Here is a 15,356-nt window from a genome sequence, read left to right on the forward strand (position 1 = left end):
AATGTTTTAAACTTTAACTACCCACTTCTCTTCCTGCTCAGCACCAAGCACCACTCAGACACACTTAGCGACTATAGCTGGTGAGCACAGTGAAACATTCAGCAGCTAAAAGGAGAGCGAAGCACTTCATCAGGAAGTGAGATAAACACAACCTGAAATAAATTTTAATATCCCAATGTATTTGTTGGATATGTAAATAGGCAACTGTTTGCAAAAAAGTCTGGTAGATCCACTTACAAGTTGATTATGTTGTCTCTTCAATTTATTTAAAACAAACCACCTAAGTAAATGCATTAAGTCATGTTTCTGCAGTTCCCTTATGTGTCCTTTAGAGGGCAGGTTGTCTAATTAATAAGCCACATGTGCTTAGTGGCGTGATGTGTTTCATTTAACAGAATTTTCCAAAACATTATTTCTCCCTGAGTGGAAAATGTGTTTAATGAGAAGCGTACAAAACACAGTAAACAGTCATTAAGCTCACTTTAACAGCTCCCACGTGTTTACTGAGGTTATGAGGGGGGTGAGGAAGAGAGAGAGAGTGTGTGTGTGTGTGTGTGTGTGTGTGTGTGTGTGTGTGTGTGAGTGAGTGAGTGTGAGTGAGAGAGATAGACAGAGACCACCTGAGCTTTCTGTGTCTATGACGTATTTCCATTGTTGATACACCCATCACTAATGTCCAAATTTCACACAGGACCCTCAGATCAGCTTTTCAGATCAGCCACCCTGCACAAAGAGGGAGAGCCATTTTCCTCTGCGGCAGACAAAGTGCTTCCCAGTCCTCTGTCATCAGTTACATGACACACAGGGAAAGTTGCACTTTCTGTCTCCTGGCCCATCTCCCCTGGTCGTCCTCAGCTGTCATCAACACCATTATTGCTGGAGACCTTCCACAGAGAGTACCTGTGGACCCAAAGAGTCAGGTGGCTCCGGGCCCCAGACTGACTGGCTCTTCCCTCCCCTCATTGTAAAAATCCCACCTGTTGCCGGAGGAGGAATTTTATTAGCATCAAACCGAGTTAAAGGCAGGGTCAAAGGCTCAGGTGCCTGCGTTTAAGTGCTGAGCAGATGGCTTTGCTAATTCTTCCTGCGGCTGCCTCATAAGTCTGACAGCTCCCCACCATTAACCAGACCGTCGTCACAACATTTCATGTTCGCCTCCACTCTTCCAGGGAGGTCCTTCCCTCAGCCCTGTAATTTGTGTGGTTAAACTCCACCAGGAGATGTCTAATGTGTGTGTAATGGGTGTCGGTGAGGCACCAATTAAGTTAATTGTAGATCATTGCGTTAATTTTAGTTATTTAGAAAACCCCAGCTTTTCCTAAACGTGGTGAGTGCGGGGGGATGTGACGGAGACAGAGGGGTGGTTAGCCTCAAATACAGGCCTCACTCTCCAGGACGACCTTTATGGGATTTACTGGAAGTAATGACGGTGATGATGAGGTTTCAGTGCTGATGATTGTTTTAGTGACTTCTCTGTTTTCCGTGCAATTATGTAATATTCATGATCAAATTTCAAACAGCAATACAATATGTGTTGAGGTTTTACGTGGAGACTGATGTCTCGGACTGATTGTCGTCTGTTGATTATGCTGTTTTTATTACATGTTTTTTTTTTTATTTGATGAAGGTGCCGCTTGAGTGTCAGGCAGAAACACGACAGGCATCCCTCACACTCACTGATAAGATGTTATTGGTTTCGGAACAGAGCCAGGACTTCAGATCCTGCATTGAACTTCTGTCACCAGTGGTATTGACATATCCGTCTACTGCATCTGACAACATTTTGTGCACGTGGTTAAGTAAGTGACACTGCAAAGTGTGGACACATGCATTTATCCTTCATATGCCCCAATGCAAGAACTGTGCTGCAGAAATATTCAACAAAAGATGCCAAGAACGTGGAGTTTAGTCAAATATTCATTTTAGTGGTTTCCCTCATAATTTGCTGCAAGCTGCAACACTTTTCTCATCCAGAATGTTGCTTATAAATCATGGCTTACTGCCGCATTTAAATAATTACAGACAGGCAATTTATTCTTGGCTCCCTCTTTACATTATGTGCAATAACAGTGTGTGTGTGTGTGTTTCATAGTTTATTGGGAGCAATCATCACTTGCTGACAACTCCCTTTCTTTCCGGCCCTTATTGCCGTCCTCACATTTTTAAAGGGCTTAATGTCTCTCACATGATACGTGCACATTCACGCTTCTCAACTGGCACATGCACATCACCCGGAGCGGGATATGAGCAGAGGTATGCAGGGACGGGACCAGGATAACGTATCTGCACCTCGATCGCTTGGCAGATCAAATGAATCTTCTGATGACTTCCAGAGGTGTCAGGCCACACTCTGAACAAACCACATGTAACGATTGACTTATCCTCACATCACCTGCAGCCTTTTGGAAAGAGGAGAGGCTCATTGAGAGATATTACTGTCTCTCATGCTTGTTTTGCTTCCGGCCATTATAATTACTCTACATAAACTTCTTCACCACCAAAGACAAGTAAATACAAACTCATAGTGACACATTGCCTATTTATCATCCTCACAAGATTCAGCAACATAAAGATTTGTATCTGTTTTTTATGTATGAGCCAATGAGAGCAATACAAGCTCACGTTGATATTACATTTTTATCAGCCTCGACCAAAAGGTAAAAAATCAATCAGCTCAATAATTAACTTGTTATATCTCATTTGTTTAATGAGCACATTAAGCAGTTACATTTTACTGTTTTACAGGGGTTAGATGCATAAGCCAATTGCTGCTGGCTATTAAAGTGCTCCAATATTAAAATAAAACTTTCAAAGGTTACACATTGGTTTTCATTGAAGTTGCTTTCAGACATGCACTGGACTAATCTCCTGACTCTCTCTGGAGGGGCTGTATGGTACAACAATCCTAACAGATTACCCTGCCAAATGTTTCTACTTTTTTTAAACTTCACTTCCTCACCTCAGTGGAGTGACTGAGGCATGATAACTCCGATCAATAGGGACTCATTTGCTAAGTCGCAGCTCCTCTGGACCAGCCAGAGGCTGGCCACACCACAGAGGTGTTTTCCTGTAAGTCTGTGGAAATTTCATAGGTTCAGACATAACATAATGATATCACTCTCACATCTGTACACTAAATGAGGCTACGTTGTCCAACACCAATATATTGGTTAGCTAAGCACTTGTCTGTATCTGGTAACTAATGTGATTGGTCGAACATGTGTATCTGCGTGACCTTGCTACTGCGACTCCCTCCCCTGATCGACTCTTGGTGAAGGACATAAAAACTAAACCAAACATTTTTTTTGTTTTTTTCTTGTATTTCACAGACTATAAAGATGTAGAGTGAACCTCTTTGGGTAGTAGACCACCCAGTGGCCTGGGAGAGGGGCTATAGTTGAGGGGCAGCATCGGACTTGCACACATGGATCTGATAGAGAGGGCAGATAACAGGCAGACACAGTGGAGCCATCCGTCGTACAGGACAGGAAGTGTGTGCTGTGCCGGCTCCTGTTCTGCTGTACAGTGTGTGTATGCTTAAATCCTGTTGTTGATATTGTTAAACCATGTTAATTCTCCGACTGTCTATAAAAGGTGTCTTGAAGACGTTCTCATAATGCTGTAGTGACAACAGCATCGTGATGCCGACACCAGCAGAGTCTGAACCACTGAGCTGAGCTGTAATCATATTCCTCAGGGGTGTATATGTTATGTTAGATTAGCTGACTCAGTCCATGGCAGAGAATATCAACTTACACACGTTTAACATAGCCTCAGAGTTACAAAGATTTATGTGTTGGCTGCATATCAGAAAAAAATATTTATAGAGTTGAGTTTAAACTTAAACAACATGAATCTGAAACTGTGAGTTTAGTGTGAGGATCTTGGCATGGATGTAGAGTTGTGCCTGGCAATAAGATCACAGAATGATCATCTGCCCTCAATCAGTGCTCTTACAGTGGATTTGTATATATATATATGTGTGTGTGTATATATTATATATATGTAAATTTATAAGTTTGTATATATTTGCAAATGTATATGTGTATATATATGTCTTTTCTGCCTCTTTGATTTTAAAGCACAAATGTGAATAATAATAATATAATATAAAAAATAATAATAATTTACTAATCCAAAGCAGAATGTTAAATGTGCTCATTATAAATATATGAAACAATAGACATAACTCAATTAAAATTATGTAAGGCATAACAGAGGTTTGATGCCAATTGAAAAAACTAAAAGAAATGTGTCCCCAGGGATGAATGAATAAATAAATAAAAGTGGCACTGTTTTCAGAGAGTTGTTAAAAAGTGGTGTAAGCCAGAAACAGGTTTTAGTTGTTGTTCATGTATGTAATACACAATAATGTACTTTATTTGTGTAGCATTGTTAGTCATATTGTCACTAGGCTCAATGCAGTCTCTGTGTTAGATTAAAGAAACTTTAATTGCATAATAAATTTTGTCTCAGGATCAAATATCTCAGGCCATAGGACTATAACCTTGTGATTGTGATTATATACATCAGTATATAATTCAATATTTTTAATAGTCTCTATGTGCAGCAATTCAGACACAAGAATGTCCTTTATTCACATAATAACAAAGGTTAACTGCAGTATAGTTTTACTGTATATTGGTATATACAGTCAAGTATATACAGTCATCAAGTGTAATACAGTCACTCATTACACTTGATGACAGACGCATTAATTCAACTATAATCAACCAACTGTTATGTACAACACAACCGAGATAAAGAAAGATGAATTACAGCTGACGCTTCCGTGTTCAGAGGAAACAAAGGTCAGGAAATTCTTATCTGGTTTATAGGTGGAACTTTGGTCCTGTGCGTCAGGTGAAGAGAAATCAGAATATCTTTTTGTCAGGAGCCAAAACATTGAGCTGAAGGCAGAAAGAGAGACACTATGTTCAGGTAGGAAAACAACATGGCCTCAAATGGTTTCTGACTGTCAACACTGTATAGCCTGATTTTAAGGGTTTGTTTGTTTGACTAGACAATGATCACCTTCGTAATGTCTTGCTGATTTGAAATCTGGACATTAACCCTGAGTCTTCTCACATGCAGGTTTTCTCTACTAGTCTGTGTCTCCCTGATATATGGCACCACAGCGAAGCCATATAAACCGGGGGTATGTGTAGATGTCTCGTAGCTGTCGTCAGCATAAACTCCACTGCTTCATGATTAATTATTCCTGATAAATTTGAAACGGCCAGCATGTCTGTATGACCACAAAATTGTATTTGGACAGCAGTTGCGTAACATTTGTGCTCTTTTCTCAGAATAAACTTACAGATGCTGCATTCCAGGATACAGTTATGTAAGTTTCAATTTCCTTTAACTAACAAGAAAGTGAATAATCTTTTTTTGGACTGAGGCGACGCAGACTGAAGTTGCGTGATGTTTATTTCAGGTCCATGGATGACGAAGGAAAGATGTCCTGGGGAGTGGAAGTGGAACCTCCTGAGGACTTGGACGAGACTCACTACGAATTCGACCCCAGCATGAAGATTTGGCAGAGCATGGCGGGCAGGGAACGGCCCCCGAAGGCTGAAGAAGACTTGGATGAGCTGCACCATCCTTCAATGGAAGATCTCCTCAAAGTCCCTAACCAGGATGTCCAGCCTGTTGCTGACATGTCGTACGACGAACCAGAGGAGGATAGAGACAACATTGACCACCCTGTTCTCAGCGAGGTGGCCTCACAGGAAGCCGAGCAGGTCCAGTACGAAGCTGGTGCATGGGCCAGCGTCACACACTCAGAACCAGAGGAGGACAAGGACGAGCTGTATCATCGTGACGACCAGAACTTTTTCGTGCAGGTGGAGCCACTGAGGCTTGAGGTCATCGGAGAAAATAAGGTCAGACTTCACCTCCAACCAGAGGAGGACAAGGACGACCTGTATCACAAAGAACAGCTGCAGCCCGCTCCTTACCAGTATGCTGCTGAATCTGGTGCTCCTGTTGATTTGCCTTATCAGAGGAAGCACAGTGAACCAGAGGAAGATTTGGATGATCTCTACCACATGTGATCATTCAACAACCACAACCTTTGAAGATCCTTATTGTGATCATGTTATCTTAATCGCATGTTCATTTTGACTCCATTAAACTGTTAAACTATCAATTATCATATATGTATGTCAGTGTCTTTTATTTGTATGTTGGTGATAAATACACTTTAAACATGTACGACTTTCAGTGTTTCCTTTATTGAAAAAATATAAAATCATCTGCTTCCGGTAAACTGGAAATTAATCTGATCATATTTGTTCTATAAATGACAAATTAACAAGAATTAATAGTTGTTGCACATATAGTCATTAGGTCATCATGACTTATTAGAATATGTGCATCACTGTAGCAGCTCAGCAGGAATGACCCCCTTCTTCAGTATCAAGTTACCATAAAGAGCGGTTTCCCTATGTAGACAGAGCAGAGGGAAAAAAACCCCCACAAAATGTAACATGAAGCTGGTTATCAGGGTAACAAAACAGATCACAGGTAAACACAAGAAACAGTCCAAACACTTTGGACACTTAAGAGTTTGCTAAATTTCTGAATAAGACAAATTAAAAGATGACAAATGTTTCTCCAGTGGGGAATGTCCCTCAACTTTTACGCAGTGACAAATGCTTGTGTGTTCTTTTTTCAGACAGTATGAAATATTCTATTCAGCACTAATATTCAAATGAAGGCAGAGAAAATACACACCCTGTCGCTACAACAGCGTAGGCCTTCTTGGCTCGTTCATAGAAAGCAAACCTCTCCACCTTCTCAACAGGACTCTGTATGTAAAGAGGAATTAACAGATGAGTCATCAATCTGATAGACGCAGTTTCGTCGAGCTACCCTCTGAATTCTTCAATAATTAGGTGGACTGGCAGTTTCACCTGAGACCCAGCCTTGTCCAGGAGATCTTTGTAGGTGTCCCACACAGGCACAGGTAAACCTTTCTGTTTGTCACTGTCCACCAGATCCATGACTGCAGCCTGATGCAACATATTTACATTTTAGAAGACAGCAACATTGTCAAAGAGAAAAAAATATATATATTGATGATAACTGGAAGATGAACCTCAGTTTAGATTTACTAGTGCAGTGCCGGTACTAAATATGTCTGTTTGGAATGTTAGCTTGCCTGTGGGAATGTTGGTAGCAGCTATATTTCTGAAAATGTAAAAGTGACCTGCAGTAATAGAGCTGCAGCGAGACAAGACTGACCGCAGGTGTCAGTCTGCAGAACCCTCAAGCTGCTCCACACCAGTTCATTCAAAGTGGGCCAAATTTAGAGACAATGAGGTGTATGGTTCTCGAGATATGCATTCCACATACAGACAGAGATTTCTGGATTTATTAGATAGACGAGTCCTGTACCGAAAAGGGGACGTAGGTGTCCAGAGGCAACAGCTTCAAGATGGCCTTCAAAAGCTCTGGGATTCCCAAACCTACATGAAGATCAGACACAGGCGGAAAAACAGTTTAAAACAGAAAGCTGCAGGGATGATGTTTTTTGTATAAGTCAGCCCAGAAGTTAGCATCCCCGTGGTTCCATTAAGAGAAAACAAACCGGCTTTCTTCATGGATTTGATAATGAGAGCTGTGACAGAACAAAAAAAGTGTAGCAAAATACTTTGTCAACTATGTGGAGAGGATTCTGAGGCTCTGTGGCTTCCCTCCATATTTCCAACATGACACCTTAAAAAGGACATTATTTATGGACTCAAACAACACTGTAGCATGGAGAAGTCGGCTGTCAGCCAGCGCACGCTCAAGTGTTTTGTGAAGCCTGCTGGCGCTACATGACATCATGGTGTTCCACATTTACAGGATTCCCAACCTGAGCCTTAATGTTTTATAATGAATTTCTGTGCAATGGACTCGTTTCTCAATCATTTCTTCAATATTTCTTCAATAATTAACTTTATTATGTTGTATTTATTGTATTATTGATTCATTTCTTTCTTTCTTATGCCTGACAATATTCGAGTTCCACGTCGGTCTTGCCTCTTGTTTTTCATGAACTTATAGACCTGCACCTGTAAATGATTTGTTACACAGGTTCTAGATTTAAGGGCCATATTTGAAAATGGTTCAATAAAAAAAAATAAAAAAACGGAACCGGAAGTGTGAAGTGCTAACATTTCCTGTTTTTAGGATTAGTTTTTTAAAGCGCCAGACAATTATACCATCAGCTCTTATCTCTTTGGGGCCACAGGCACAGATGGAGGATGCTGGGAAATTAGCATCAGCCAGAACTGGAAGAGAAAAGAAAAGACGTTAAGTCACAGGTCGGTTCCTGCTGAGTCACTGTTTCCTCAGGCGTTGACTTGGGCTTGGATCAGTCTATACACTGGTCATGACTAAGATAAGAAAACACCACCCACGTGTGCACATAATTCAGAATCATACCCAGTTCATCCCCGTGGCCCATCAGAGCCAGAGTGTAGAGCAGCTCAGGTGAGAGCACGGAGGGGATCCCGATCAACACCACCATGTTGTCAGAGAGGAGAAGTAAGAGCACTCCTCCCGTCTACTTCCTGCTTAGTTTAACTCCATAAAACACACGCAGGGTAATTAAAATAAAAACAATTTACCATTCACAGGCTCCAGTCTGCGCATGCGTGTCGTGATGATATTTCTGGCTTTAAAGCTGAATTTCATTTCATTTTTCAGTCAATAAATATCTTGATATAACTTCGACATCTTTGGAAATAAGTCATGTGACCATGGACCTTAATTTCATTGGTGAGATGGCTTCTACACCGAGTCCTTTCACAAACTTAAAATTTGCTCAAACCATCACTTAACAAATTAAACTGTCGGTATGTAAGCTTTGTAACATAGATACATTGAATTTAATATATATTTTTTTAAATGAACATATATAATTTAATTATTATATATAATTAACATAATATGTAATTTATATTTGTTCATTTTAAATGAGCATGCATATCTATATTGATACATAGCCTACTTTTTTATATACATTTAGATATATATTTTAAATGTGTGTATATATATATATATATATTTATATATATTGTAATATAATATTTATGTAATTTAATTAATAAACCAAATTATTATCGAATTGAATATACATACATATTGAATAAATATATTGAATACATATCAGAAAAAATATTTGTATCACAATATTACAAAATGTTATATATTGTAAACAAGTCATTCATTCAGTATCATTTTATTTGATCACTATATTTTATATTATGAAAATGTAATTGAAAAAGTGATATATTTATAATGAATTTTGTAAATAGACTCAGTATAGTAATTTAATGCTGTCCGCCTGACTCTATGAAATAGTGTTGTCTCATTAACACAACAGTCAGTTAATTTTCGCCCTGTGTTTTTTCTGACACCCTTGGGTGGGCATAATTCAGAGCAGACACCGGTGAACGTTTTGTTTCGATACGGCCCCTGCTGCCAGGAATGTGAGATAATGAAAATATTCGTCTGATGAAAACCACTCACTTCATCTGAGCCAGAGAAACAACCCTTGAATGGTAGAAAAAATGCTGAGGAATCTGTTTTTACCATGACCGCAGATCCTGGTTGATAAAAAGACAAGAAAAGAAAAGGGGGAAAAAAGCAGTACATCTGCATATAAAAAGGCCTTTAAGAGAAAGTCAAGCCACAGTGTAGCACTGCAGGCATGTGGGCCTATACTGAATTTACAACCTGTATTCAGCTGCTGGTAATAATAAACTGCAGAAATATGCTGGTACTTTTATTGCACATTCCTATTGTTTGTGCTGAGCAATATGAAAACATTGTTTTCTGCTAATTGTGCACATCACATTACAAAAAAATCCTTTCCTATAGGGAAACAGAAATCTATTTTAACTTTATAGTGAGCTATTCCCAGTATATCAGAAGTGGTGTTTATGGTGCAGCTTCCTGATTTAGAATGAACTGGTTGCAGGAGGAACAGAGGCTGTGCAGGAATATGGGTGATGTTTTGCAGAGGAATAGGAGTCAGTAGCTAGGGCCGGAGAAAAGACGCCTGCTGGAGCCAGGCCTGTCTGCTGGACTGAAAGCCTCTTTCTCCCCCTGTGGACCCATGCTGCTTTCTCTTTATCCCAGCTTCTTTAAATGAGTTTATCACGCCATGAGGGTCTGCGCTGCCAAAATGTAACGTTTTGCCCCCTTTGTGTGTCTGTGGAGCCTCAATTGAGTCTACATTTATTATTTTGACCTTTTGCTACAGCCTCAGAGAGAAGCTTCTGTGCACTTTTGTGGGACTGAGGAGACAAGTTTTTTTTTTCCCTCCTCCTCCTTTTTAAAGTTTTGTTCCAGGGAGCTGACAAGAAACTGAGCTCCAGGGGGAATATTGAATGAAAATAAAATTCAATTAGGCCACAGCCTTGTGAAAATATGGGGGAGCCGCCGTGTGAAGATCACACAGAGAAGGAGCCCTGCGATGATTGGAGCGGCACAAGAAAGAGCTCATTAACCACATTTGTTCTGCTGTTTCTCTTTCAAGTCAAAAATATGGTTTTATGTGTTACTGATTATTTCAATTGGATATAGATGATGAACACACCATGGGCTTATACAGATCAATCTAGGTTATTCCTCTTGGTCACACATTCTTACAGATATATTCATGAAGCTTTTGGTAATGTATTGATCTTTAAAACAAGTCTGCAAATGTGGCAAAATGTCAACTTTCATTTGTTAGAATAAGGGGCTAATTTAATGTAAAATACAGGAAGTTGACATGTTTTTTCGGACGTTATTTTACTTATTGACGTAAAAAGTGTAATTTCATTCTCAGTAGCATTAAATCAAGGACTCATCTGCAAACAACCTGGTGCTTTTCAATGCAACAGGCCAGAATTAATTTTCTCCACTTGTGCCTGAGGTTGTAACTGGTTATAACCCAGTCTATGGTTGTAACACAAGAGCCCCATCTGCTGGTGAGACGTACACACTGCTGGCTGAACTGAATCCCCTTGTTTATCAGTTTTTAATATTGGAGCTGACACTATTTACTGCATTTCATGTATGTTTCATGTGCAGCCTTTTCTGATTACATGTGTAAGGGGCAGCCTAATTACTTAAATTGAGACATACTCAGCTTTTTCAGCTTTGTTCACTGTAAAGGGAGCTTTTCTTGCCTTTAGAAAAAAAACTGGCCTTGAAGCTCCTGAAACAACTCGTTAGTCATCCAGCCAAAGCTTCCAGGGCACTGTGATGTCACATGACAAGCTCACAAGCTCCACATTTGTATTGTATCTCGTTTCAGACAGAGGCTGAAAAGAGGAGCTGCAGCAATTGACAGTGTACATGCGTGTATGCAATGTTAATTAATATAACAGATGTTATCTTCCAAATACTGTCTGTGTGCTCAGAGGTCTATAGCTGCAGTAATGAAAACCAATCTAGAGTTTTATTCGTAAAATGTGCATATGGATAACAGCAGCCTACAAAATGTAGACAAACATTTGAAAAAATGAAAAAGGCAAAGTCAGTACAAGTCATCAGCAGATTCCTCCTATGAGACACTGACTGTAACACGGTTTTCATATAGTGTTCACATACACACCCACTGCACCCACCTGTACCTCAACTGCATCTGATTTATACTGAGCCTCAGCAGCAGCTTCACTGTACCGATGAAGACACTGCTGTGCTCTCAATCACTGTCAAATCTGAATTTATACAGCGGACATGTTCCACTACAGTCAGGTTTTTTGCATCATTCAAGTTGTTGTGGAAAAGATAATAACCCAGTAATATGAGTCTTCTTGGCTGAGCTATTCATCCAATCTTTTCTACTTGTCCTGGAAATCGGCCTTTCTCTTCTCCACAAATGCCGTCATGCCTTCTTTACGATCATCCTGCAGGGAAACAAACACACAAACACAATGAGCGCACTGTCAAAAACAGAGTCTACAGTCCTCTCTCTGTCTGGGGGGCTCTTCTACTTACCGTAGCAAAGGTGGAGTGGAATAAGCGCTTTTCCAAACGGTTCCCCTCAGCCAAAGTCAGCTCAAAAGCTTCAGCGACACAAGAGGAACAAGTCAGTCAAAACAAACTTGTTCAGTTTAATACGGTTTAAGATATCCAACTTCTTACACAAACTTTACACACCTGCGTTAACAGCCTCTTTAGCCATAGCAGAGACCAGTTTGGAGTTAGCGGCAATTTTCTCCCCACATTTAACAGCTTCAGACACCAGCTGGTCCACAGGATAAACTTTACTCACCAAACCTGAGGAAACGAGAACAGAATGTATCATCATATCACATCTTTAGTCAGATGCATGTCTAAAGTAATGTGTCAATACAATAAAGTAAAAATAAAACGTACAAGTGCCACAAAATTTACAGTAGCCATAAAGTATGTAGTTACTGTCTATCGCTGCCGTTACCTGATTGCTTGGCTTCTTGAGCATTGATCTTGTCTCCTGTTAGTACCATTTCCATCGCCAGGGACTTGCCCACCGCACGAGTCAGGCGCTGGGTGCCTCCGGCCCCTGCAGGAAGACAGACGTGATGAACAGCTGCTCCGACAGCAAGAATCTGGTAACCTTAGTACAAGGAAGTGAAGTGTGAAGACGGAAAGTAAGGCGATCGAGTTTTTACCAGGAATGGTCCCCAACAGGATCTCTGGTTGGCCGAACTGCGCCTTCTCTCCGGCGTAGATGATGTCACACATCATGGCCAGCTCGCAGCCTCCACCCAGCTGAACAGGAGAGCAGAGTTTAACACAGACGAAGTGAATGAAATTTATATTCCTCATTTCATACCACATTTTTATTTTGTGAATCTTGAATACTGTGCAATATGGTCAAAAAGTATGTGGATGCCCTTCGTCTTTTAGGTCTACTCTTCAGTTACTTTAAAGGAAAAAAAAAAAAAGAAAAATAAATCTTTTGGAACTGAGCTCAATTCCTATTGTTTTCTGGAAACAAATGGTGGGTGTTCAGTGTTCTTACGAATTTACATTTTCTAATTTTGAAAAGTTTTTATTGCCTTATCTGTCATATTCACAATATCTTCCCTCAGTTGAAAATATAAATGAAATTTAAAAAAGGGACACTCACAGCAAATCCATTGACAGCTGCAATGACAGGTTTCCTCACTGTGGACACCCTGTTCCAATGAGCCAGGAAGTTTCCACCATAACATTCCTGGAAGGTTCGATTCTGCATCTCTTTAATGTCCGCTCCAGCTGAAAAAACAAACAAACAAAAGTTTACTGCTGATGCATCACCGTAAACAGATTATTTTACATTCTCTTTCTGTATTTTAAACACAACCACATGGTTGCCTCACCAGCAAAGGCTCGGTCACTGCCGGTGATAACGATAGCTCCGACGTCTGCGTCAGCTTCAAAAGAGTCCAGGGCCCGTCCCACCTCCGTCATCAGCCCATCACACAGAGCGTTGAGAGCCTTTGGCCGGTTCAGCTGGATGAAACCCACATTGTTCTTGTCACCTCGCTTTTCCACCAGAATATACTCAAACTGACCGCCTGTGTGAAGGAGGAACAAACACAGATGATGAGACTTCAGCATTTTAAATAACCAATCTGAGGCCATCCAATACTAAGTATAACAGGGTTTCAGCAGGTTTCAGTTTAGATTTAATGAATCAAATTAAAGATCTTTGTCAAGTGAGACAGATACAAAGAAATATCAGAGTCCTAGAATTATTTACACTTCCCCATAATTGAAGATAAGGTGAAGTAGCCCAGTAGTGAATAAACCTCGAAACGCCACAATATCTCTCAAACTACATACAGAGACAGTCGGTATCCATAGTGTTCCCTGCAGCCGAGCCCAGTGTACTGAGATAAATTCAGACCGAGGTGTTCAGAGACGATCAGTTATCCGTTCCACGTGGGTCTTGTTAGCAGTTCTATTAGAGTGTGCACATATTTGTATAGCTGAAAAAGAACTGCAACATACAAAGATGTTACAAAACCAGACCTGCATATATCCTGCCAGTTTCTTATTGCCGACATGACAGCTGCTTCCTGGGTTGGAGTGTAGACTTTCACCCAGGTCACCAAAGTGTCAGAAACTTGGGTTTCATAAGGAAAGGTGAAGTTCTGGTTAATTATTTACAGAAAAGGTGAAGGATCAACACTAACAGCGTTGTGTTCAGGCTTCACAGAGACCCTGGAGGCCACCAATACACCTTGTAAGGCAAAGATACAAAACTACTTTTAAGTGTTAGGCCACAAAAAGGTTACATTAATTTTGGCTTCACCAAGATTTCATAGAATTTCTATGTCAAACCACAAACATCTGTCTCCAGATAATTCTAAATCAAAGCTTTAAGACCAGATGTTCATGTGACTCTCTCTGAAGGTGTTTCATGAGACTGAGGAACCTGCTCACACAGCCATCTGAGTTTTAAACATATGAATGATTTCTTTAATTATTGTGTCAAGCTTGAAACTCAGCTCGACCTGCAGGGGCTTGCACAGTGCCACAAAACTATGATCAGATGAATCCAGAGCTTGGTTCACATTTTCAAACAGTGCACCACTGAATGAAAACCCCAGTGTTTTCCAGTGCTCTGTAAACACAACGTAGAAATCATGATGAAGTTGTTCATTAAATGGTCAGGGCCCCTTCTCAAGGTTTTGGAGATGAGAATCAGGAACAACACATGAAGGTTAAAGAACAAGCTTCACGTGATCTATGTGTTAGGAGTGTAAATACTACTTCAGGGTGACATGATCTTTACACTGACTTGTCCTCGGGTCATAACTCCGTCAAACAAGGTGTCAGGACACGATGAAGTTTACTCTGCTAACTGCTGCACATGCGTCTCACAGTGGTGGCGCATGTTTTCTTGACATTGGAGCAGCAGTAACATGGAGACTGACCCCGGGTGCTCTCTCCCCACCCCCTTTACCTGAGCTGTAGAGCCGGGAGGCGGACAGGGCGCTCAGGGCGGCCGGAGCTCGGCTGCAGGGCTTCAGCAGCACCGCGGCACTTCTGCAGAGGAAAGCCATGATGACAGAGACGAGGGTGATGTCAACAACACTACTGCTGCTGCTGCTGCTACTTCCTGCTGCGTCTTCTTCTCTGGTAGGATCACTCATGGGGCGGCACGGTATTGCCACCTAATGTCTGCGGAGGGTAGAGCAGGGAGGAATTTTACACTGCTACTAATACTACTACTATTATACTAGTACTACTACTGCTACTGCTACTACCGGGGCCATAGCCAGGGTTTAGAAATTAGTGAGGTCTGGAATTTTTTTCTTTCAATGGAGCTTATGATTCAAGGACGAGCAAAGTTTATACCAAAATGACACCTACAAACACACAAACTC

General features: G+C 40.7%; 3 protein-coding genes across 3 annotated transcripts; 1 reads left to right on the forward strand and 2 right to left on the reverse strand.

Moving 5' to 3' along the window:
* The first annotated feature begins 4,833 nt into the window (after nucleotides 1–4,833).
* Nucleotides 4,834–6,160, forward strand: LOC109631389 (uncharacterized). The gene is made up of 4 exons (XM_020090118.2): nucleotides 4,834–4,941; nucleotides 5,095–5,158; nucleotides 5,310–5,347; nucleotides 5,441–6,160. The coding sequence occupies exons 1-4, from the start codon at nucleotides 4,934–4,936 to the stop codon at nucleotides 6,057–6,059; spliced, it is 729 nt and encodes a 242-aa protein (XP_019945677.2). The 5' UTR covers nucleotides 4,834–4,933; the 3' UTR covers nucleotides 6,060–6,160.
* A 60-nt stretch (nucleotides 6,161–6,220) lies between these two features.
* Nucleotides 6,221–8,734, reverse strand: fuom (fucose mutarotase). Its single transcript, XM_020090130.2, has 6 exons — nucleotides 8,440–8,734; nucleotides 8,217–8,285; nucleotides 7,405–7,475; nucleotides 6,921–7,019; nucleotides 6,742–6,815; nucleotides 6,221–6,449 (listed from the first exon to the last, which is right to left on the reverse strand). Exons 1-6 carry the CDS (start codon nucleotides 8,522–8,524, stop codon nucleotides 6,383–6,385), a joined length of 465 nt encoding a protein of 154 aa, XP_019945689.1. The 5' UTR covers nucleotides 8,525–8,734; the 3' UTR covers nucleotides 6,221–6,382.
* Nucleotides 8,735–11,430: 2,696 nt separating this feature from the next.
* On the reverse strand, nucleotides 11,431–15,137 carry echs1 (enoyl CoA hydratase, short chain, 1, mitochondrial). Its single transcript, XM_020087364.2, has 8 exons — nucleotides 14,933–15,137; nucleotides 13,341–13,538; nucleotides 13,109–13,236; nucleotides 12,648–12,747; nucleotides 12,434–12,538; nucleotides 12,154–12,273; nucleotides 11,992–12,059; nucleotides 11,431–11,900 (listed from the first exon to the last, which is right to left on the reverse strand). Exons 1-8 carry the CDS (start codon nucleotides 15,120–15,122, stop codon nucleotides 11,835–11,837), a joined length of 975 nt encoding a protein of 324 aa, XP_019942923.2. The 5' UTR covers nucleotides 15,123–15,137; the 3' UTR covers nucleotides 11,431–11,834.
* Between the last annotated feature and the right edge of the window lie 219 nt (nucleotides 15,138–15,356).

Source organism: Paralichthys olivaceus, chromosome 14 (assembly GCF_024713975.1).
Source record: "Paralichthys olivaceus isolate ysfri-2021 chromosome 14, ASM2471397v2, whole genome shotgun sequence".
Lineage (NCBI taxonomy): Eukaryota > Metazoa > Chordata > Actinopteri > Pleuronectiformes > Paralichthyidae > Paralichthys > Paralichthys olivaceus.